A 25,919-nucleotide genomic window follows, 5' to 3' on the forward strand; every position below is an offset into this window, starting at 1 on the left:
GCCCTGTTTGTATGTTTGTGGAAATGCTGCACTTTTGTTTACCTATTTTGTTTGATGCATACAGATTTTTGCTTTTCCATTTTTTGCATTTTATTGTTTGTGCTATGAATGTTTATTAGCTGCACTTTGTTGTAAATATTGTTTTAAAGTACTTTGTAAATATACTAAGAATAGTAGTAGTGTGGCTCCTGCTTATTTAAATAAAGCGTAAAAAGTGGATTTTTATGCATTTTATAAAAATATTTGTCTGACAAATGCATGAATGACTGAACAGAGAAAACACCCAGAGAGCTTCTGTTTATTAAAATAGTTTATTTAGAAGTCTTTTGTCACAAAAGCGAGACGTTTCGTCTCCTGACGTCCTTTTCTCACCTGCTGGACTGCAACGCAAAGCGTGACACGAAGAAAATCAAACACTGGTTCGTCACTTAAGAGCCAAGAAGAAAACCAAAAGTAGATTATAATAAAAAACAATACTTCACATCCTTATGATCTTTATTCATACACAGGAAATTATCTGACAAGCTGCTGCTTCTGTACAACATGTGAAGGTAAAACTGAAGGGAAAAAATGAAGGAACAGGACGATGGTGATGAAGAGGAGAGGAGTCCAGGTGAGGAAGATGCTTCCGATCATCTCCTCCGCTCTCGCAAAGTCGAGTCCACGTGCCGTTCCTAACCTCCGACCCCGCCTGCGTCCTGCTGGGGCCGCCGTGCCGACCGGCGGCGGTCCGGGTGGGGAAAAGGAAAAACTCCACCTGCCTGGAGGTGGATCTTCGCTCATTTGGTGGGGATCTTCGCCCGTTTCCGGGCGATGGCGTCCTCCACGGCCTTTAGCTGCTTCAGCAGCTCCTCTCGGCGCGACAGCGTGTTGCTGGCTTTGCCGGGACCCGGACCGGACCCGGCGGCGCTCGGGGCGGGAGCCGGGCCGGGCGGCTTGCTCGAAGGCGCAGCTGGGCCTTTCCCGGACGACTTTGGCGGAGGAGACAAAGGGCGTTTTCTGAAAAACAGAGAGAGAGAGCGAAAGGGGTCAGAGGTGAAGTTTCACTCAAATGGTTGTTGGAGGATGTGAGTCAGAACAAAAAGGAGAAACAAAAGAGTAAAAAAGCTGCTGAAGTCAAAAGATCACCAGTTTCAACTTTTCACATCAGATCGAACTTTTCTTACATCAGTCCTACATTTTTAGGGCAGCAGCCAACAATTAATTAATCAGATACCGCCATCATTATCTACAAAACCGCAATTCATATGAGTCACAACATTTAATTCTCCTTTACGATAAAACATATTTTTGAATTTGAAAAACATTGGCACACTGCAGATTTATCGTCTCACCCAGGGATGTCCAAAGCGTGGCGCAGGGGCCATTTGCGGCCCTCTTTCTTATAATTCTGAATTTGATCAAATCATGAGACAATTTTGAGAAAAAAGTCAGAATTATGAGATTGAAGTAAGAATTTTTATCATAATTTTTGTTTTCTTTAAAATTAACTAAATTTGCGGCCCACTGAATGATTCTGTTGGGCCTTTCAGTCCACAATTCATAAAGGGAGAGAATTTGCAATTAAACTGATATTTTTATAGACCAAAAAAAAAAAGATTTTGCATTGTTTTATTTAGAGACAAAACTAAGCATTTTTCCTTGAACAATATTTCTGTTTTCTTTGCTAAAACCAGCGATCACAGCCCAACCATCGTTACCAAATCAAAAAGAAAAACAAGAATGGACTCCCCTCCAATTTTTTAAAATAAAATGTGCAAAGCACTGATTATTTATATTGAATTCAAGAACGAGTTGCAGATTCCTTTTCTACAACAATTAGACTACTTTGCTCTAATAATAGATTTATACTTAATGCTCTCCATATCTTGAGATCTCTGAGGACTTTGTTAAAATATTGTCTGTTTCAAATGTTATTGAAGAGATAAAAACAAATGTCATCTTTGAAAAGCATTAGTAGAGCCTCCTGAACAATCAATACGAATGCAGTGAAGTGGTTTCTGGATGGTAAGTCAACCAATAAACACTTTGTCTTTTCCAGCAGCCATTGTACAGAGCATACAGTGAGAAAACCAAATGTTCAACTGAGTTGCTAGGTGACGGGCAGAACGCTGCTGGGGTTGCTAGGTGACAGGTGGACCTCTGCTGGGGTTGCTAGGTAACGGCAGCGTGCCCTGTACGACTCGACATTTTGAAGGTTTCTGAAACGGCTCATTTTGCAGTTGATAAAAACCGGCTGGGTGTTTTTGTTTTGTTTTAAAGGCTTGAGCTGTTTTTAGTCTTAAACGGAAATACAAACGTGCAAAATTTGGATTTCATATCTTATTTATGTTAATTTCATATCTCAGTCTTCCCAGAAGAAAACGTCATGACAAATTCTCACAACCAGGATCATCTCCTTACGGTAGATTCACTATTTGATGTGGAAAATAAAAACAGAACTAAGACAAAGGAGTTGTGTCTGAAGCAGAAAACCACACAGACATTATGTGACAGAGTGATGATGGACTGATTAAAGTCGTCTCCTCTTATCGCCCCACAGTCGCTGGGAGTCGATACGAAACGAGTCGGTTCGTGTTGCAGTCATGAAGCAAATCAGGACGATCTTGATTTAATGGGCAGGAAAATTATTCTGATCACTTTGTGATATGAGACGATACTGACGCGATTGACACAGTAAATACCAATAAGAGGAAACGGGAGCCAAACACTGGGATCAAACTGTAACATCTGAATTGAAGTAAATTGGAAACTTCAGAACATGGAAAGGAAGAAATATTTATATAGTTTACCTGAATTTAAAAATATATATATTCATGCATGACTTTTTAATGGTGAACTCGGTATGTTTCAGAAATACACAGGAAACATTCAGCTATTTTGATTTTTACAATGAACTATGGATTAAAAATACATAGAATAATAATAATCAGCTTCTTCTTCCATTAACATGTTTTTCCTTTGTGTTCTTCCCACTGACAGGAAGTTAGACTTTAATTATTTGTTTCTTTTTCTCTTTTTGTTTTAGTCATTGCGTGATGAAAGGAAAGGTGAAAAAATTAACCAAAACAAATAAATAATAAAATGTAACCTTTTTATGTACTGAGTAAACGTATTAGTTTTAAAGACATTTAATATGTTAAATGTATATTTATTGGTATTTAACATGTCTTTTGCAGATTAAATTAAGTATTTTTAATCTTTGTCAATGTGTTGAATTCAAATGTATACATATTTTTTGGTGTTTACAATTTGGTTTTCACCCTGTATATATTTAACAACTTTACTATAACTCAACCTTTAAATAGTTTGTGTATTTTCAGTATTTTTCCTTAAAAATGTATCCTGACATTTCTGACAACGGATTTTCTTTTAGAGCAAGAAATATCACTAAAAAGTTTTCTTCTACACTTTTTAATATTTTCTGTTTTTTTGTATTTTCTCATTTTGAATACTCTTACATAGTTAAAATATTTGAGAAAATGTTGCTAATATTAGCATTAGCTTGTCCTAGTTTTAATCTTTTTGAGTTTATTTTTAGTCAGTTGTGGGAAGTTTAGCGCCTGCTTATCATCGTCATTGTTCTGATGTCTCACCACTAGCTAAAGATAAACTACAGGTGTATGGGGGTATTTTCCTGCCTTAATCCATGAGCAAATACTTCAGTCTGAAAGCTGGATTTCATGTCTTTTGTTCTCAACTTTTAATATTTTTGCTTACATTTTTATTTTGAAAGCAGGACTTTATGTTTTTCTTCTTAAAACTTTTAATGCTTGTACTCAAAGCCTCTCCTTGCGCTCAGACTGAGAAGCTACAACATTTTAGATGAAATTAATGCCACTAGCACATTTATCAAAACATTTAAAAAATAAGTAATAAAAAAATAAAGCTAAGAATGGCTAGATGTGATTTAAGACCAAGTTTGGAGAATCTGGAGATATTTATGACTTTTTAAGCCCTAAAATTAATATTTTTTCCATGTTTGTAGAAAATGTGTTGCAATTATCAAAAAGGTTAATAATGAATAATTTTAGAGTATTTAGAGAAGAAAACCAAGCAACCAAAAAAATAAGAACAAAACAGAGCAACTCCAACTTGATGCAGAAACTAAAAGGATGACAAAATCTGCATTAATTCAAAGAGACTGCAGAGTTTAACTCAGTGTTAAACTGCAGAGATTTAATGCTGCAGCCACTCATGCAGCAGATGAGCATGGCAGTCTTTAACTTCAGTAGATCCAATGCAACCTGGAGAAATTACGATTCTCAGGTCTGAGAATCCTCATTATGCAATCTGAAAAATGTCAGACGAACACACAAATCACTAAAATATTGTTGTTTTTTTCTCACTCTGATTATTTCCTGTTTATGAAACCGTTTTCCTCTCAGCTCTCCGGCGATGAAAGGAATCAATTGATAAAAAAAGGATCTTTTTAATGTTGGGGCATTCTGCTGGTGTGTATTTTTGAGCGATGGTTAGATGTCTCTGTGCTTCCACTTTTCACAGGGTGTTCCTCATTTGTGCTAAAGAAACACTCTTATGTAAATTCCTGCTGCGTTTTTGTTTAGATGGCAACTCTAATTGGGAAGAGAAGAAATTCCAGCTGACTGACAAACAGCACCGACCTGTCGCCCTGTAGGGGGCCCGGTCGTGGCCCCTGACCTCTGGGTCGCTCCATCTGTGGGGACATCTGAGGTCGACCGAGGTTCCTTTTATCTCGTCCTGAAAGACAAGATCAAAGATCGACTCAGTCATGCAAACCAAGCTGTTTTGAGTCTCTTTTCAAAGAACATTTAATAATTTCTATGACCTTTAGGACCAGAAACAACTAATTCACCAAATGAGGTCAGAAATCTGCGGCTAGAATCCGAGTGTAGTGATGAGTTTCTCTGCATCTGAGAGGCATTTTAAAAATTAAAACAGAAGAAAACCTGCAATCTCTTTTTTTTGTATTAGGTAGTCATAAGCTAACTAGTTAGCATTGATAATTAGCAGCTAATTAGCAATAGCAACCACCTCAAGTGGGAGAATGTAACGTATCAAACTTTTGGCTGGCAGAAAAGTCCCACAAGAAAAAAATAAAATCACAGAAAGCAAGATTAACTAGAAAAAATTTAAGACCTGTAATTAACATATTTAAGGGCAAAAAAAATAATAATAAAATAATTTAAGACATTTTAAGACCCTAGTTTTAAACACATGGTTTTTAAGACTTTTTAAGGATGTGCCGAGATCAAAATCTGCTGCTCAGATAAACACTGAGATTCAAAATTTTTTTCCCAATTCAGTAAATATTATTTTCAGTAAATACATTTCTGGGAGTTTAACAGAATCAGATGAAGACAAAAGATCCATGTGTTGATTCATTGTTAGAGATAATCATGCTAATTCAACATTTTTACTTAGACTTTAAACTACTTCCTTTTTCAAACAACCTTCCAATAAAAATAACAGCAGATCGGAACCTGATTGGTTCTTCTTCAACCCTCAGTGAATTAAATTTCTTTACACATCAGGATAAATCAAACATTCTGGTTCATTTGAGATCCTAACAGAATTTATTTTCTCTGTTTGCTCTATCTTGTCAGTTACATCATTTAAACAAAATCTCTAAACTATATGAGTAAAAAAATATTTCTGAATCAAACCGTGACTTTTTATACCATGGAGTTGCCAGACACTGAAAGATTTGCATCTCTACATCTTCGGTGGCCTGACTGCTCTGAGCTCAGAGTTGTGAAAATGTTTTATGTGTCATCCGGTGCAGAAGGAGAATGAACCCTGACCTCTGTCTGGCGACATAGCCATCCTCTTGCTGGCAGGAGAGCCGGGCCGGTCCTTGTCTGAAGGAAGGTAGCGCTTCCTGCCGCCTCGGTCTCCCTGCTGCTGGAAAACAAACATAAATTCGTCAGACTTATGACTGGTGAGCAGCCGAAACCAAACATGGCCTAAAGTTTTTATAGGACAGAAAAATAAAACGCTGGAATGTTCAGGGACCCCCCACCAAATTGAATTTAATAAATTAAAAATCTTTAAATTTCTAATTTAATAAATCCCTAATTAAATCCAACATTTAATTAACATCAAGTGTCTTTATAATATTTTAGTTTCTTCTTCTGATTTCTAAACTTCAGCACACCAACGCAGAAGCTCATCAGATTTACTCTCTTCCAGAAATGTCAACAATTCTTTTGGAGTAAATTCAAAGAAGCTTTTAAGACCCCAAACTTCCTGCAGTTTCCAGACATTCAGGTTTTTTCAGGGGAACAGTTTTTTCCTTTAAATTAATTTACTTTAAGAGTTCTTGTCACTTGCTGCGTCTCGTTAGGACACGACAAGACTGTTTACATGGTGACTTCCACAAACGTATGTCTGCAGCGTAACGACCTCGGCTGCAGACGAGCCATTACGACAGAGGATGTTTATAAACTGAAAGCTCGACAAAATTTTTCTGGATTAGCAAATCTGCTTCCTGCTGGGAGTCTGCAACTCACTTTGAAAAGATCTTCTAAGTATCTCACTGAACCACGGTAGATGAAAGTGCGCAAATAAAAAGAATTGCCGTAATTTACGGACTATATGCCGCGACTTTTGTCGCACACTTTCAACCCTGCGGCTTATGCAATGATGCGGCTAATTTATGCATTTTTTTCTAACGGCTGCCAGGGGCGCTGGAGCGGAAAAGGTAAGAGTGAGACAGGTGTGTCGAGGAAGACGCAAGTTTAACGTAACTTTTTTTTGTTTTTGCTGCGTCAGAATGACTTTTACCGGTATGTTTTTTTAATCAGCCGTTAGTGCTGTGCTACCGTGTTGCTACTGTGTTTTTGCTGCGTCACAGGCACTGTTTGGAAAGAAAAGCTTCAGTATTTTTTAAAAACTTTGAAAACTTTCTCTGTGTATCGTCTTTCTTTGTAAATATCTCATGTTTCAGTGTAGGCACATGTGGCTTATAATCAGGTGCACTCTATAGTGCAGAAATTACGGTAATAGATTTGCAATATTTTGTTTAATTTTAGAAAGTGTTCATTCTAAAAACACATTTAAAAATGTCTAAAATTTAAGATTTTACAAGGAAAAGCTTAAATCAGAAATGTTTTACGCCACTTTCACTTAAAAATGTGAAAGCCCGTTTCTTAGAAGAAAAGTAACAGGAAGTCACCTTATTGAGGAGCGTCAGCTTGATGTCTTTGTGAGAACCCGACCCTCCGTAGTTCCCCGGGGGGCCCATGGCGCCGGGTCGAGGATGAGAAGGGTGGCCGCCCCTGTTGCCGGGTCCAGATCTGGGCATGGCGTTCATCCCTCTGGACGGACCGCCAGACGGGTCGATCTTCCTGCGATCGTCCCGGAAAGGTTCATCTTTCTTTGATGGCCTTTCTGTGACGCAGGAAAATTTTGGGCGTAATTAGCTTTAGCATATTTGACCAACTCCAGTTTTATTGATGCTCAGCTGCTGCAGAGAACAAACAAACTGTCATTATTTGTTAAAGTTGTGAGATTTGGTGAAAAGCACAGCTAACTAAAAAGGTTAGTTGCACTAATGCTAAAGTAATAGCTACTCAGAAACATTAGCTATGGTAACGCGCTAGCGCCAATGGGTACTTAAGGAAGCTAATGCTAATGTGCAAGACCAACATGGTATAAAGAGGATGCTACTGCTAAGGCATACAGTAAGCTAATGCAAAACTATAAACATTAGTAACGTCAACACAATATTTAAGGAAGCTAATGCTAAAGCGCTACGCCAGCATGGTACTTAAGGATGCTATTGCTGAAGCGCTAGACCAATATGGTATTTAGAGTTAATACCAAAGTGCTAAACCAAAGGCATAAATACCGTGTGCTAAACCAACAGAGTATTTGAAAAACGCTAATTATAAAGCGGTGCACTGCTATGGTATTTAGATGAAGCTAATGCTAAAGTGCAGTACCAACACAGTGAGCCCATTACTGCTCTATAGTAAATATACATACAAATGAGATATTTAATACTTTTGATGCTTTACAGAAAAATGACCAAAGCCTAACTGTTTGCCTTTGACACAATAAAGCACAAACGTTTTTCACCTCAAATTTAACCGAACAGAACCAAGTGTGTAAAAAAATTATTGAGGTTGTTTTAATCCGTCATTAATTGATTTATTACGACAGACCTTCTTCTGAGTAAACAAAGAGATTTCAGTAAAAGGGTAAAGCTGCTGCTGTGCGTGACACTAACCCCTGTTCTTGTCCCGGCCCTGGGGGGACCGGTCCCGTGGGGGCCCTCTCTCTCTGCGTGGGTGATTTGGCGTGGGCGAGTGAGAACTGGCAGAGGAAACCGGACTCGCCAGGTCGGCGTACATGTCGTCCGAGTCCGCGCTGCGCACCGAGCTGCTGCTGGATGAAGCTGACGACACCGAGGACACGCTGCTCACGCTCAGCGACCTGAAACGGGAGACGAGCTGTGATGCATGTCCACGGCGACCACACCTGCTGACACCAAACCTGCTTTCACCTGATTCGACTCACCTGGATTTCCTGGAGAAATTCCCAACAGAAACGGCACATGAAAGAGGCAAAACACAATCATGAGGAGAGTGACATAATGAAGACCGGATGATCTCATGTGTTTAACTTTCATGATTTAGAAGGAAAACTCTAAAGTTGTGTAATAACTAGTGACTTTTACTTGAGTAACTTAAAAACAAACAAAAAAAACTTCTACATTTTACTTCTTACTTTTACTTTTACTTTGGTAAAAGTAATATGTTGAAGTAGTACAACTCTTACTAGAGTATAATGTTTGGGCATGCTGCCCAACTCAATTATTCTACCTAGATAAACACTTAAGTTCAGCCATTAGCAGATAATTTGCATAATATTGTATATTTACAAAGGTAGGTGCATATGTAAAGGTTTTTGCAGGTCAAACTCCTGATTCCCACTGGAACAGCTCAGATTTCGTATTTTCTGCCTGTTCTTTGTGCTTCATTGTGTTCTGGTGAATAAATGAATGCATGTCATCTAGATTTCTTTTGATGAACCGTAGCAATGATGGGCGGCGTGGGCAGCGTACCGGGACTTCCTGGACCCGGAGCGCGAGCGCGAGGCCGAGCCTGAGATGGAGTTGGACGACGATCTGGAGCTGGTCGCTGTGTAACTGCTGCCGCTGACGCTCCCGCTGACAGTCCTCCTGGAAAAACAAAAGACACCAATACTAAAACGCTGGACGGTTAAAAAATTATTCATCTTGTTATTTTTACACCAACACAAAGTTGTGCATCATTGTGAATACGAAGGGAAGATGTCTTAATTTTTTTTTTCCATTTACAAATAAAAATCTGAAAAGTGTGGAAGGCAAATGTTTCCAGCCTTTTTTAGTTTGATACCCCTAAAGGAAATCCAACTTCCTTCAGATGCAACATAAATAGTAATTGAAATTTACAAAACAACATAGTGAATTATTGCCTTAAAATTTATTTTAGAAAAAATTATTTAGGGGAAGTTAAGTGCGCTAAAAGTTAGCCAAACTGCCAATTAGCTTCACTATTAGCACATTAGCAGAAGCATATCAATCATGGCTCTTTATTTTCCAAGTATCCAACAACAATATTCAATACTTTGAGAAAATGACCAAAGTCCAACTCTTTGCTATTATAATATTTAGAGGAAGCTAATGCTAAAGTACCAATCACACTATATAAACTCTCACAGCACTTTGCATGCTAATGCTAACTAAGTACACTATCCCAGTATTTATTGGAAATATGCCCATCACTGTTTTTTAATAAATAAATATCAACCTAAAACATTAGATAATTTTGAAGCTTCAGGGAAGAATAACCAGTTTAACAGCTTGCTTTTGAAATAATAAGACACAAAATTGTTCGGCTTTAAAATGAACTATCCAAGAAAACTAAGTGTGTAAAGATTTTGGTTGCTTTCTTTTATTTTTTTTTAGTAATTGCTCACACCAACGACTTCAATCAAGTCTTGTGTTGATAATATAATGAAGTATTTTCCAGCTTCTCTTCCTTATAAAAATCCATATTAACTGTAACCACAAATGCACATGAGTTTAGCAAATAATATTCAATAGAAATACTTGATGTTTCAACACATCAGTCATATTATCAACAGCAGGACTTTGTGGAGAGAATCTAGATTTATCTAGAGAGAGAAATCTACACCAGCTGAACTGGAAGGCATTTTAAAAATCCCCCCAAAAAAAAACAACAAAAAAACAACAACCAATAAAATAAGTTTTTGTTTAGAAATTTTTGGTATAAAGATAGAAAAGAGAAAACCAACAAATCACTGAGCTTGTTTTAATTTATCATGCGATTGATTTATTGCTTGATGTGACAGGTCTGGTTGTGACGTTTTATGCAGGCATGCAGCTCGTAATTCTGTGGTTCCGCTGTTTGTGGAAAAGCTTCTTTGTGATGAAGCAAACCCACTCGCCCCCATACGACCTGATATTCCTGTGTTCTGCTCCTGGTTTTCCCACCGTTCGGCCGGCAGCGCCGATCTGCTGCATCCCAAACAAACCGATTTGAATATTCAAGCTCCTGCTCCCACTTACTCCCACGCATGAGGAATCTCTTTATCACAGACACAAGCTGTACTTGAGTTTTACTGCACCTGTTTACACCTTTATGACACTCTAAGGCCATTTTGCTCCACTCATTACTAAACGGTGGCGGCAAGAGGCTCCAGGGATGTTTCCTCTGGAGCGGAGCAGATATCTTTTATTTTTAGGATCATTACTGATAAAATAAAAAGTTAAAGAAACATGTGAACAATATGTTTTTGTCTGTTGGAGGGAAGTATTTGAGAGAAATAATGCCCAACAGGTGCAGCGACTAGTTTTCCGGGATAGTTTCCACCTGGACCACCTACACACACTCGCCCACAAACAAACATGAAAGCGAACACACAGACTGCGCCTGTTCAACTTTCCCCTTTTGCTTCTTTCTTCCTCTCTGCACCATGAAGCTCCGATCACACAATCACTGAAGTTATGGCACCCACGCTGTCTCGCCCACCCATCCACTCTCAGGTCTTTCCCCAAAATGTACAAACATGCAGTGCCACTGTGAGCCGGCGCGCTGCTATGCAAACAAGGTAGTGTCAGTTCTGCAGAAGCTGAGACAGATACTGCTTCTCATACACGCACGTGAAGCAAAACAAAAACGCAGCACGCACGCAAACCGTGAAAACTGCATTTCTTCCCGTCTTCTCATAATTCGGTGCGTGTCAAAAGACAAAGGTTGAATAAATAAATACTTTGCTCGCACTTCCACAAAACAAGGAGGGACTCACCCGACTACTTCACTGCACACCTTCGGCAGATGCACACTGTAATTTGTGTCCCATTCATAACAGTTGGAACTCAGTCAAATATGCTGAGTCAGTGCAATTAGGATTAAAACATGTAACAATGTTAAATAATAAAGAAACTGAAACCGTTAAACAATAGGTCACTTCCTTGGTCAAACATGTAAAAAATAAACCACAACAAATAATTCAGAAAGTGCAATTAGGGTTTCAAAATATAACAACAAATAAACAGTAATAGCACAAGCATAGTTTGACTTATGGATGGGGAACAATACAAGCTACATTTTTGACATATCAGAACCATTAAAAGCTCTGATAAGGATGCTCTGATCCAATATTAATATTGGATCTACTGATTGCAGTTTCTAGCCGATCTTTAAAAATGGTTGAAAAAGTGACAGATATTTTTGTTTGTCTGAAATGTTGCCAAAAATAGCAAGAAAGTTGCTGAGGTGGCAACAGCAAACGTGCAGACATGACCTGATGGGCCGGTCTGTCGGTCAAACCTCTCTAACAGGAGAGCAGAAGAGGACAGCGGCTGATATTTAAGCATTTACTGAGGTAGATGAGTTTGGATCGGCTTCACATGCACATATTGTCTGATCAGAAAATCTGCTCCGATAAATCGGTGCACCCTCCGTCTCTACTCAGCAATAAGAACCTTTTCAGGTAGTTGCAATTGAGGAACTAAATTTGTAAAGTTGTAATCTGGGATAGTTAACATGTTTATTTAAATCAAATGGAAATGGGGAAAAAACTGATTTAAAAAATTCACAGGATTGGAAAATTTGAAAGGAAACGTCCCATTCTGCATATATAAAAGGGAAAAAGGAAACAGGCTCAGTGGAGGCCATCAGAGGAGATATGTGGGCAACAGCGGGACACATTTCTGCACTCTCAAAGAGTCTGGCTGGAAGAATAATATTAAATACAGGTTAATTTAATTTAATTTAAATTGCACAGCAGGAATGACTGTTTAAGTGAATGCAGCACCTGATTGTATGAACTGTGATATGCTGTGCAGAAGCTGCGGGGGTCAACATGCAAATACGTTTTTGAAACTAAATCCATTTAAAAACTCCAGCTGGATTGAATACATGTAAAAAAAAAAAATCTATTTTTTTTCCTGGGACTTTTTGGATTGCTACAGGTTAGAATAAATGCAGATCTCCACTTTGTTGACATTCCACGTGGGAAAGCTGGAGCCGGTGGAAACCTTGTTGCAGGCCTTCATAAAGGTGGAGTTAATGACTGACTACGCTTACGACTACACGTCACACTTCAGTCAGCAAAACACAATCTGGTATTCTCTCCTGTGTTTTAGCTGCTTCACACACGTTAAGGTGCACAAAGGAGCGTAATCAAAGGTCCTTCCTACCAGCAGTGGTCAGGACTTTACAACAACTACCAACAAACTCTTACTTAGTTATTCATTTAGATTACTCACTGATTGACCTAAACCTTCAGACAGTTACAAAGTCAGGCTTCTATCACCTGAAAAAACTTCTATGATTAAAGGACCAGAGAATCCATGTGTTTATCTGTAGTCGCAGCAATTACTGCAACAGTGCCAATCCTCCAGCTGCAGCTGATCCAGAACTCTGCTGCTGGTGTTCTGACTAAAACTAGGAAGATTGGACCCATCATGCAGATTCTAAAGTCCCTCCACTGGCTCCATGTAGCTCAAAGAATACACTTTAAAATACTGTTGTTAGTTTATAAATCACCGCACAATACACTAAAGATCTGCTGCTGTTCTATCAACCGTCCAGACCTCTCAGCTCTTCTGGTTCTGCTCTGCATCCAGATCCAGAACCAGTTTGGATCTCCTATGCACCACAAATCTGGAACAAACTTCAAGAAAACTGCAAAACAGCCAAAACACTGAGTTTCTTAAATCTAGATTAAAAACCCACTTGTTCAGTTATTTCTGAAACATTATAAATGAAACATTAACAGAGTTTTTACTGGATTTCTCCATTGTTGACTGTGTGGTTTACTTTTATGATGTAAAGCACTTTGAACTGAAATTTTCTATTCAAATAAACTTGTCTGACTGGGATCAATAAAGTATTTTTGAGTTTGAAGTTTTCCTGCAACATTCCTGCTGATTTTTATGCTTTTCTTTAAATAGATTCTCTGCACATAATCTGCTACTGCTTTTCTGTTTACCTGTAACTTGATGCTGGCACACCTGAACTTCCCCACAGTGGAAAGGAAATTTCTATTATACTCTAAAAACATTATATACACAAGGAACCATTCATCAAAATGAGGGTCAACGTTTAACTATCAGTAATTTGGAAAATAATTTTCCATATTTTTTGTTGTGCTGTCAGCCGTGTAGTCAAAGTAAACCAGAAGCCGTACCTGCGGGGAGGATGCTGCTGCCGCTCCCTCTGCCTGCCCTCCCTGGGGTTCAGGGGCCTCCCGGGTTCCCGTGGAGGCAGCGGCCCGTCTCCTTGCCCCTCCGATGCGCCGCTCGCCTCCCTGGGGTTGGTAGGCGGCTTGCCTCCCTCTGTTGGCAGTTTGGAGGGCCTGCTGGGCGGCCCGCCGGGCTGAGGGGGACTCAGTGCCTTCTTCTGGGGAGGCTTTTCTCTCCGCGGAGGCAGAGCTGCTCCCGGCTTTGGTGGCATGCTTGGGGAGGGAAAGGGAAACACATCCAAGCATTTATGAAGAGAAAATGTGTAAAAATGTATATAATTATAAAATTAATATGAATAGATTCCCTTTTCTTAACTCAGGTTTCACTAAGACAAATTTAAAAAACTTTTTAAGACCTTTTCAAGACTATGATGAACTGAATTTAAGACCTTCACATCCACAGAAATAGACTTCCTAATAAAAGAAAATTTAAGACCTGTGATTAACATGTTTAAATAAATGAATTTAAGAGATTTCAAAGCCTTAATTTTAGACAAACTAAGGACATGTTAGCAGTGAATTACATGGAGCCTAAACCATAAATGAAGATGTTTGAGTACAACTCAAACTTTTGTCTGACAGATAAATCTGGCAAGAAAAAGAAACATACAAAATACAGAAGAGAATTTAAGGCCTGTGATTACGGTATTTAAGGCCAATTTACATGTTCTGAACTGAATTTAAAACATTTTAAAGGCCTAAACATCTGATGCACAGACATCTTTTCTCTGCCCATCCATTTATGTGTCGTAACTCAACAAGCAGTTATGATGTCAGGTTCAATCATTTTGGCTGCAATTTCCACAAATTATCCCCGTTATTGGGAACCATTTGAGTGAGACCGGATATTTCAGCTCTGTTGAAGTCGTTTCAGGTCCTGAAGCTTTACCTCTTAGCAGCCACAGGTGGAGGCTCCGGTTTGTTCTTGGCCATCCTCGGTGGAGCCGGGCTCGGTGACGGAGACGAGGAAAACGATCGGGATCTGAAAGGCAGTACGAGAGTCACAACATTTATTTTTCTAAATCCAAAACATCTCTACAGGTTGAGCGGGAGTGAGATGCGTACCTGGAGCGGCTGCCGCTGAAAGAGCTGTGCTGGGAGGAGTGGCTGGAGTAAGAGCTGTACGACGAGGAATGGCTGCGGGAACGGGACGAGCCGGAGCCCGTGTAGGACGAAGAACGAGACGAAGATCTAAGATTAAATAAAATAGAAAAACAAACACTTATGAGCAGTCTGGTCCTTTCTGCAACACACGAACAACAATCTGTACGAGGCAGAAGGAAAAAGTCATTCCAGTTCTCTCTAAAGCTGGACAGTTTACGTTCACTTTGTCAGTTTGAGCTTATAGTCTAGCAAAGCTAATTGGTTTCATACCTCTTTCAGTGAAAGTACAGCCCAGATAGTGAATAATATTACACATATGGGATATTATGCATGCCTCTCATACCAAGGCTGCTACTAGAAGCGCTCTGATACCAGACTGTAGTCACAGTGAGAACAACACATGATTCATTGAAGTGGAAGCGAACAAAAAGCAACTGCATCAAATTTGGCTGATAAACTCAGTGAATAATCTTAACTCTGAGTTAGTTTGTGCAATAAAAATAGATTCACTCACTAACGTCTTCTAAATATGACATACTAAATTAAATAAAGAGTAAATAAAATTCTGCTTATTATTTCTAACTTTAGGCATGAGGCACACAATGCAACAAAAGACAGTAAATGAATAATACTAGTATTATGATGCAATATATTAAGTGTAGGTTCATTTGTAGAAATAGAAAATTATTTTGATAATGCAACTTTGAATCAAAAGATGATTATATATTACAAGAAATAATTTATAAATATTGTTCAATAGATAATTGTTTTCATAAGTTCATACCCTATTTCAGTTCAGCGCTGCTGGTAAATGCTTGGTGTGATTTGATCGCAGTTACACTGTTTAGGGAAAAATGTAAAGATTTTTTTATAGAAGCCATTTATAAAAAGCTTCTTGTTCATTCCCCCAAGTCAGGCTTAAGCCAATCTCTCAATTTCTGGTCATTGAGTCAAAGTTATAAAAACGTGTATTTTCCCAAGATGAGACGCAAAATGACTAGTCTCAACCAATCGAGTTCCTCAACATTTATACAGAATTTATAGTTCAATGAAATTAAAACTAAAAGTCATCATCAATAAAAAAGTCAAAATAATTTAAGGAGTGATGAAAAATTTACTATCAAGTGAAATTCTGTTTACTGCCAACATTTAATTTAGCATCTGTCACTACCATGTGGAAACACTGATTTTGGAAAAAGGCTGGAACACAAAATGTGGAAAAAGTGAAGTCCTGTGAATGTTTTCCAAATGCTGTGTTTACGTATCAGAGGTCGTGCTAGACTTTTATTATCTGTCATTTGACCGACAACATAAATCAGTCATGTTCTATTTTTACCTGTCAAGTTAAAATCATAGTAACATTTTTAAGCGTTTTGGTTCATATTCACCGAGTTGAACCGTGAATCCAGACCCCGTCACACATAAAGCAGATGAACGCATCTAACTTTTTCCCCACAGTGACACAAATCACAGATTGTGGACCCAATAACTTAGAATAAATTAAATAAACCACTCCATTTAAATTACCAGCACCTCACCTGCTGGGGGTCTGAACCCACAGCTACACCAATTCCTCTTGATCCGCGTCTTCAGAGAAATCTGCGCCGGTTCATCAGTCAGTAGCATCTGTCTGATCTGAGCTCTACGAGCTTTTTACCCTACATAGTCCGGGTGTGCGCTTTTACGAGAATTTTTATTTTATTTTGCATTGTTTTGCTAACCCGCATCAGACAGATGTTATGTCTGCCGCGCTCCTCTTGAGCGCCGCTCTCCTTCTGGGCGCAGTTCAGTTTAATTCTTTGCAGCCCCTCAAGTTATGGGCTAATTCACTTATGCACCTTTATTTATTTTCTCAACTTAAACTGCTGGCTCCTCTGGTTAGACTATAAACGGATTAACAACATTCCTTCTCTTTAGTTTCCTCTGGCCTGGAATGGAGACTGAAATTAGTTATGTCTACCAAAGGTTTGGAATTTGCTTCCTAACCAGACGTGGCGCAACGGATCTTCAAGACGCTTCCAGCTCTCAGTTACAAAGACGCATGTAGTCAGAAAGAATTTCTTTATTGATTTATTTTAGCTGCCTTTCTGTTTAACTGTTTGCCTAAAGTATTTAATGTCTGTCCATGTGCACCAGTCAGAGATGTTTATTACAAGCTGTCAAATGACCGACAGCCTTCAAATTTTCGCGTCATTTTAAAAAAAAAGAAAAGAAAAACAAAATTCTGTTAACGCGCCCTGTGATATATACAGAGTTTTAACAAAAGAGGAAGGCGTGGTTGAATTAGTGCAAGTGTGCATGAAATTTATCTGGACCCTGACTGGTACGTGTTCATCACAGAGACAGAGCCTGGGGGAACAAACAGTGTCTGTTTTTCAAACATCGCTATGCAGCACTGACCTGAAGGTAAACGTCGGAGCAGTCTGTGTCCAGAATGTGTGGGGTCTGTGGTAGAAACCCACATGGAAGTACACAACATGCAAAATGTTAATAAAAATAAAAATAATTTTAACGTGAAAAGCTCAACTTCAGTAGATTAAAGATGCCCTGATGATTAATTTCTAGATTAGCTGATTAATGGATGGATATAAAAAAGGAGAATTTTAACAAGTTGAACCTAAATCGATGCCATTTTAGGAGTTTCGGGTCAAACATGTTTGCAGACAAAGTTTTTTTTTTTTTATCTCAAATGCAAAATTTATGTATTTTTTGCACAGTTTTGGCTTAATTACGGCTCCAACTGTGTTGCTCTTTAAGCAAATGTTCTTTCTTGAGTTGACGTACTCCAGTTAATTATTCGATTAGTGAATTTGTTGATTATTATTTGATCAAATAGTAGTTTGATCAAATAATCAATCAATTATCATTATAAGTGATTCGTTTTTAGAGGAATGCACCATCTGCATACATCTGAGCTAAATGTAATTGGCAACATTCTGGTAAATTCAAAAACATCACATCACAAGCTAATAGAGACCAACTGAAACTAAAACTAAAGATTTCCATGCTTTAAAAATAGATATATGAATTTATACAGTTACTGAGTGTCAGCTTTTCTTTGAGATTCGGCCAGTTAATGAACCTCAATCTTTTGTTTTCTGTTATGTAAATATTACAGACAACAATCCATGTTTCTAAGCAAGAACAAAAACCTAAAAGAGTTTCTGACACGTTGAATAAAAACCAAAATAATTGCAAAATCATATTAAGTTGTGCTTATGTGGATTTAAACAAAGTTCAAACATGCTTTCACTTTCTAGTAAAATAATTACTGATTTTGGAAGTTTCCATACAGGTTTAAATCATCAAACTTTTGCTATGCAACAAAAAACGTGAACTTTTCCACTACTTTAAGGACTTCCCCGGGAAAATTTAGTACATCTTAATTGGCAGGTGCTGAATGAATTTCTCTTCATCTGCTTCCTCAGTGGAGATAAGCTACCCTGTAATCATATTTGAGTGAAGCAATGTACCGTTGGTGGGATTCACACCGACTGCGGTGCACAGCTTTTATTGCTTTATGCCAAACGTTCTTCAGTTTTTGTTTTTCTTCCACAGAACAAGAACAGAAGAACAGTAAACTTCAGTAAGTGGAAACCAGGAGCAGAAACATTGTTTTATGTTTACTTTGTTGGGATGTTTACTTTGTTTCCTCTGGAGGAAAACGTGTTCAACGAGAATGCCACACGGCACCTATTGTTTGAATAAAACAAACTTGAGTTTCAGTAACTTGAAAATGCAGCTTTCAAGTTTAGCTGGGAAGAAAATCATGAGTTCTTCAGAACCCATCATTCCTGTTCAGCAAGTACAACAAGTCTGACTGTTGGGGAGGAAATGGCAATATCACAAGTACACAAAAGCATCAGAATAAAACGGTTGATGCTTCTTATATACTCGGGCTGTTAGGGAAATTGACATGGAGGCATCTTCCTTTAGCCTTGCACTGGGGAGCAGCGTGTACTTTGGAAAAAGAAAAGGAAATTGGAAAGACTTCCGATGAAAACCGCAGCATCAGATTGCAGCTACTAATTATATGGTTGCAAACTGTAATGTTTTAACTTGTCAAGCTGGAATCCCCTCCCAAACATCTCAGTTTTTAAACACTAAAAATGAAACCATGACAATATTTTCTGATTAGGCCTGAAAAATCTTTTGCTGGACGATAAATTGGGACCAAGGTTGTAACATTTGTTACATTTCTAGCTTCACTGTGACGCTGCACTGTGTTAAATGAATCAAACACTTTGCACAATCTGTTCCCCTCCTCGCCTGTGGGGGCGCTGCATCAAGAACCACTGAAGAAAACATGAAAACCTCTTAAGAGGACACTGAGCACAACTTCCCTCTTCACAAAATTTAAATAAAAATGGAGTAGCATCAGGTTTCAGCAGTTTTATGATTTCACTTTTCTGATCATTTCTCCCGCTTGCGCCAACTAACCCAGAAAGTTTGTTTTGGTTGCTTTTACCCAGAATGCCCTGCGCTGTAGTGCTCCTACTGTCAATTTAAATGTCACATACATTTCTCAACAAACTAAATCAGACTAGATGAGTTCCTACCTGGATGAGTTGGATAGAGAGACGGAGGAGCCTGAGGGGCGATGGCGGCGGCGTCCTCGGGGCGGGGAGCCCATGGCGGCGCGTCTCCGGGGAGATTTGGACCGTCGCCACGGGTCCTTCCACTCATCTGGTCGCCTGATGAGGGGAAGCATCTCCTTTTTGGAGGGAGGCTCCATCAGCCTGCTGAGAAAAATGGATCATCTGTTGGTTTGTGCAGAAGAAGAGCCAGTAAGGTCTGTCATGTGAAAGAAACGTTGACTGTGTGCCGACTTTGACTCTTTTTTTGGTAGCTAATCTCAAAGTGTAATTTGAAAAATGATTGTTTCCCTTTTAATTTATGCAAGTTTTGAACAATGCTGGACAGAATTCATCATAATATTTTGATATTTTGCGATATTGTTGGGAGGGATGATGTAATTTCTGCAAAGGTTGGGCAATTAATCAAATCGAAGATTTAATTTTAAGAAATCTGGATCTGGTTTCACATGAAAAAAATGTTTGTAGCAATTCTATGAAATGGTCCTACAAACTTCTGTATTTTGCAGAAAATCCTTCAAACTATCCAAGTTTTTTTTCATTAATTTTTTGCTCATAAGTTTAGTACATTTCTCTAGTAGACCTGCATATTTATTCTACTAATATACCTGTATTCTCATAATTAAAAGGGATTGTAGCTTGGCATTAATACTCCATCATACAACTTATAAAAGTAATGATTTAAATAAACATTTTTAAATAGTTTCTGCCATTTTTAGGAAAGAAATAGAAAACAGATTAAAATCAACAATTGGATTTGGTATGAAAAAAACTGAGAATTGATGTTTGAGTCCGATCGCACAGCTCTTGCTTCTGCGGGGGATCTAATTAGTAGGATCTAATTTTTAAAAATTAGATCCTACTAATTAGTAGTTTGAGGACTTTATAGACACGACAAAAGAAATGGCCATTAAAAAAGCTGAAATCTGCTGAAAAATCATAAAAAGCAGGTTTACAGTTTCCATCATTTCCCATATTTCACCCTTAATGAAAGCAGATACAAAAGGTTATTATTGTTTCTATTTAGTCATATGGAACAGCAGATCGACAACATTAGTTTAACCACTAATTACAAAAGAAGATTTCAGAGATTAAAGGATTTGTATGAACAACAACACACAGGCTACAGTGAAACTACCTCTCCATGATTATCTATGCAGGCTCAGCTAAACGACCCGACTTGTCAAAGTTGAGCCAGACGGGGAAAATCAGAGCCACTTGTTGTAAAAGGTCATATGTGTCCAAATAATGAGGGAATTTTACACTCCATTGTTGTTTTTAATTAAATTCAAATATCAACAGAAAGAAAAAGTAAAACCTGCAGCTTATTTCTCTGCAGTACACAAATTGTTCAAACTCAAAAAGGTTTTTTTTGTTTTTAAGATGATCAGAGTGTCGTAAATAAAAGGCGCTTCCTGCTAAAAGCATAAAGTTTCTGAGCTGAAACCTGTGAAACGATTGGAAAGCGAAGGGCACAAAGGCCAACACACCTTTCTTTGTATTTGCATATCCTCCGTGAAAGCGGCCGCTTTATTCCTGATTATTTTTTGTTTTTTGCACACACACCTCCAGGTTTGTTCTCTCCAAACTGATTCACACTCTTGGGTTTCTCAATGCAGAACATTTTGCAATAATGGAATAACAATCATGCTACAGAAAGTGAGCGGGTGATTCAGTTTGTACTCAGATGTTTTTGTTGAATCATAGAAAATGCAGAAACGATGAAACAGCGATTAAGCTAAAGACAATAAAGCGTGATGACAAAAAAGTATTAATTTGTGTTAAAATATTACAGAGTCGTACAGAACTGTAAAGAGTTCAGGACTGGCAGGTAGAATTAAATAATCAAGATCATAACTATGATTAATTGAAATGTTTGTGCAATTAAATTGAAATTATTTTAGATTTTCTGGAAAATGCCTTGAGACAATGTTCATTGTGAATTTGCAATATATAAATAGACAGAATAGAAAGACTATAAACCCCTTCCATGTAATTGTTTACGTCTGGAAACTTTGCGCATGCGCGCAACAATGGAGAGCAAGAAGATGGTTAAAAAAAAAAAATCACTCCAATATTTCCAAAATAAAGAACAGAACATTCAGTCTGTTTCAGTTTTATGATAGGCTTGATGCTTATTTTGCGATTATTAAGTGATCGCTGTAGTAGATAAGTTACCACTGCTATTGGAAGTATTTTAACGGTTTCTCCATTTGCTGTGCAGCATAGCACAAAATTAATAATATCTACATTGAGTTAAATAATTACTCTACAGCGGCAGCACAGCTATGCATGACATGAAGAAGAAATGTTTTTTTGCCCACCAGTGAAATTTTCTTATGTAAATAATAACATCTATATAATGTCTATATTTGTATATTTGATTATGATTAAGTCAGTGCCTCACCAACTATGAACCTCACTGCACGTCACTGGTCATGATATACCAATAACTAAGTACATTCCCTGGAAAATCTGACAATATTAACTTTTCTTCTGACTTCATTTTGAAATTTAAGTCACAAATAAGAAAAAAATTTTTTTAGTGCAGCAGTATATATGCATCACAGATAAACATTTAGATCTGTCCATCAATCGATAGATCAATAGTTTTATTGTACAAAAATTAGAGAACTAAAGAACAAACCCAATTCTAAAATAAATCCACAATCCAAATTCAAAGTGTAAAAGAGCTGCTTTATATTTTATATTCTTTATATTTTGGTCCGTCTGGAGTAATTTTTAAATATGAAATGATTGATAATTTGATCAGTTACTGAGTACTTGAGCAGACATTTTACTCTTGAGTAATTTCTTGAACGGCTACTTTTTACTTTTACTTGAATAAAAATGTTGAAGTAGTGTTACTTTTACTTGAGTACCGTTTCTGGATACTCTGCCCACCTCTGACTGCGACAGACTAACATTTGACTTCACGACTTTGGCCCACGTGACAAACGGTTTAGGTGCCACCAATCTTGTCCCTCTGACAACAAACAAGAGACAGATGGTGCGGGGGTTTGAACCAACAACCTCACAGTTACGGGACCAAAAGGAAGCAGCGACCGGAATTATCCTGCTTGCGCTATCGGCATTTAATTTTCCAAATATAGCATCAAGAACCAGGAGCTCTTCTCCTCCAGTGTCTAAAATAAATATTTGTAGGAGGAAATGAACTGGAAATGAACCAAGGGGACATTCCTACTAAATAACACTGCCCAGTGCTAAAGAAACTCAGAAAAGTTTCGTTTACGTTGCGATTGCTGAATAAATCAACTATGTAAACTGTACAACCAGAACACACCTGAAGTTACATCACCATAATGAGTAACTGCTCACTTTGTATGCATGCCGGCGCAATCGTGTACATTCATAGCCTGGAGTAACTGAGATCATAAACGTGATGCAAGAGCAAACAAGTCGGCGTGTCACAGCTAAAAATAGAACCACAACACTGGAGATATTTTTAGATCCTTATCTATTCCTGTTTCCTTTTCAAGAAGGAATGAAGAAAGGAAGGAAGCAGGACGCATAAAATCACAGTGTTTGAAGACTTTTAATAAAGTCTTCAGTGTTTGAAGACTTTATTAAAAGATCCTGACAGGACTCGTAGAAAAATGTGTGAAAGAAAATGGGGTTATACTATAAGTTAGTTTCATTTCGATTTGACTTTTTGACCGATTTGCTTAGTTTTAATAGTATTTACTAGATTTTATTAGTTATTAAATAGTTTTTGTTTAGTTTTTATCAGTGATCACTGCACAAATACAAAATCTTACCGGTATTGTTGGTTCCGTTTCTAGTGTAAATATCTTTATCCATTTAAATTAAGACAAAACAAACTTAGAAGTAACTGTTCAGCAAGATATATGAGCTTGTTTTAAGTCAATAATGCCTAAATGTTGATAATAAAAGTTCTAGTTCTATTGATAAATTATTTCACTCATAACAGAGAAAAATGCCTCATCCTAAGTGACTTAATGTATCAATAGAACATTTTTATCAATATGAAGAAATTATTGCCTTAAAACAAATGTCTTGCTGAAAAGTTATTTGTTAGTTTTATCTTATTTCAACTGTATGAAAATATCTGCACCAGAAACTAGACCAAAATTACTTTGTAAGATTCTCCCCCATTAATTACTGCTTTTATTCATTTCAGTTAAAAATATTTTCTCAATTTCAGTTTTGTAATGTCGCTGGTTTTAGGTAACTATAACAACCTTGGAAACGAGAAGACGTCGCATTTATTAGCTGAACTTTGCACGAGCATTGACCTGATCCAGACAGTACATGCAATTACATGAAAACAATAGCCTTTTAAAAAAAATATTGATTTATTTTTGTCTTAGAGTCTAAGGCAGAGAGTCTGAAGCCCTTTTTGCACTGCACAGCCAGACCCAGGCCGACCCAGGTCGAGTTCTGGCTGTGCACATGTATTCAGTTATTGTCCTTCAAAAAATAACTGAATACTATTTAATGGGGACTTTGTCTTGGTCAGAGTGTCTTAGTCGTATGTGACTAAGAGAGAAAACAATTGCAATGATTTCGAAACCAGTGTTTTTTTACGACAAAATACTGACGTCGGCTCACGTGTGTTTACAGCTGTTGAAGGACCGTCATCATCATTGTTTTTGGGCTTCGATAGACTGTCGGGAAGCCTGGGAATGTTGCACAATATCAGAAACGGATATACACATGCAAAAAACAATGAGACACCGTTTTGCTCCATTATCATTTAATCCTTTGATTGTCAGAAACTTATGTCACCTTGCTGAAGTCAGAAGAGCAATTCTATCGTCAGAAAAGACAGAAAAAACGGTTGAATGAGAGTCACTATTCTTTGAAAAGCTTTTCACTGAACCCAAACAGCAAATTAGCACAAACATGATTGGGCCACGTTTGGAGCAACTCGTCTCACTTTATAAGACTTAAAATTGAATAAATGTAAGAGTTTTTAACAACCTGTGGGTTGAAATTGTTAAGTTAGACGTTTTCAATGCTTTGAAAAATGTTTTCTCAAAGCAAACATTTAGTATTTTAATACAAGAAATAAAGTAGTCTGAATTTTTTTTTTATTTGATGTGTAATTCATGTTAGTCAAATAGTCACATTTTATAAATTAGTGTATAGAATGAGTTTTAAAATAACCTTTGAGCTGGTATTAAATATACTTATCAAGCCCACATTTTGAAATGAATATTTTTTTTCTTCATGGTCTGATGTAATATTCCAATTTTAAATGTCATGTTTTTATTCCTTGTAAAAAAAAACCCAAAAAACACCATAATGTGTAGAAATAATGGACTTATCTTTAAAAGCCATCTAGCCAAAACATTTGTGACAATAGGTTTATCCAGGAATATTAGAGAATAAGAAAACAAAAATGCAAATAAAAAATATCTGCTAAAATTAAAAGAAAATATATATATATCCACATCTTATGGAAAAGGATCTCACATTTTGCTGTGTGTCACCTTTCAAAAATCCTTGATACATTTTCAAATTTCCTGTCACATGGCCAATATCTAGGACAAGTCAAAGGGTAAAACACTTCATACAGTATTAACTGGTTAGACCGGACAAAGACAATGCATTATTACTGCATGTGCTGTTGGTGAATTTAAGCACTTATTAATAAACCTTATTTATTTCTATCCACTATAATTGGAAATAAAATGTGATATTATTATTACTTAGCTGTAAAACTGAAAATCAGATTTAATCTGTGCTTCTTATTTTAGGAAACTTGCAAAACACCAAATTAAAGGAAGATGACATAACAGTCATGAGGCAGAAATATTTTATAATGATGCCAATGATGATTTAACAGCTGGTAATAATAAATCTGACTGTGTAACAGATTGCTACATTGCATCATTTTTTTAATCTAATGTCATATGAAGGGAAAAGTCCTTACTTTGGCGGCGGGCCGAGTGGGGAGCGCGGCTTCAGTTTGTCCTCCTCTTTCTTCTCCCGGGCGTCGCGAGGAGGACGAATCCTCGGCTTCTCCTTCTCGTTGCGTTTCAATCGGTCTCTCTCCCACTCCTCTTTCCGTCGAATCCTCTCCTTCTCGCGTTCCCGCTCTCTTTCCCTCTCCCGTTGCTGCCGTCGTTCCCTCTCGCGGTGATCTCGCTCCCGCTCCCGGTCTCGGTGGCGCTCCCGGAGGTCACGCTCACGGTCACGCTCCTGCAGAAATGGTAGTAACAGACAAATATATTCCAACTTGTGGTGATCTACATCATCGTGTGGAGTAACATTAGCATTTTGGAAAGATTAAGTTAATGCTGGCTTTTTAACCTTAATAAGCTAAAAAGCTAATGTTAGCTTAAAGTCTAACATTATATTTATTTACACTAGTCAAGTTCATTTACATGGAACATCAATGTTTGGTAACATTAACTTAATCTATTCAGTAATTTTACCATTTGAGTCAAAATTAGCTAAAAAGCTAATATTAGCTTAAATGTTACCATT

At 37.6% G+C, this 25,919-nt stretch overlaps 1 protein-coding gene across 7 annotated transcripts in view; it reads right to left on the reverse strand.

The window, feature by feature from the left end:
- Positions 1-477: 477 nt before the first annotated feature.
- Positions 478-25,919, reverse strand: part of zc3h18 (zinc finger CCCH-type containing 18) — a 36,426-nt gene continuing 10,984 nt past the window's right edge. For 4 of the 7 annotated variants that reach the window (XM_055041937.1, XM_055042028.1, XM_055041854.1 and 1 more), the window contains 13 exons: positions 25,363-25,631; positions 19,407-19,589; positions 17,248-17,292; positions 14,809-14,934; positions 14,633-14,725; positions 13,690-13,956; positions 9,053-9,169; positions 8,506-8,514; positions 8,216-8,421; positions 7,160-7,374; positions 5,787-5,886; positions 4,626-4,722; positions 478-999 (listed from right to left, as the gene is read on the reverse strand). In XM_055041937.1, the coding sequence (XP_054897912.1) occupies positions 780-999; positions 4,626-4,722; positions 5,787-5,886; positions 7,160-7,374; positions 8,216-8,421; positions 8,506-8,514; positions 9,053-9,169; positions 13,690-13,956; positions 14,633-14,725; positions 14,809-14,934; positions 17,248-17,292; positions 19,407-19,589; positions 25,363-25,631 (1,947 nt within the window). In that variant the 3' untranslated portion in view covers positions 478-779. The remainder of the gene's footprint in view (positions 1,000-4,625; positions 4,723-5,786; positions 5,887-7,159; positions 7,375-8,215; positions 8,422-8,505; positions 8,515-9,052; positions 9,170-13,689; positions 13,957-14,632; positions 14,726-14,808; positions 14,935-17,247; positions 17,293-19,406; positions 19,590-25,362; positions 25,632-25,919) is intronic. The other 3 variants (XM_055042180.1, XM_055042347.1, XM_055042264.1) reach the window with 3 other exon arrangements.

This window comes from Poeciliopsis prolifica, unplaced genomic scaffold, assembly GCF_027474105.1.
Source record: "Poeciliopsis prolifica strain line A6 unplaced genomic scaffold, Auburn_PproV2 SCAFFOLD001, whole genome shotgun sequence".
Taxonomy (NCBI): domain Eukaryota; kingdom Metazoa; phylum Chordata; class Actinopteri; order Cyprinodontiformes; family Poeciliidae; genus Poeciliopsis; species Poeciliopsis prolifica.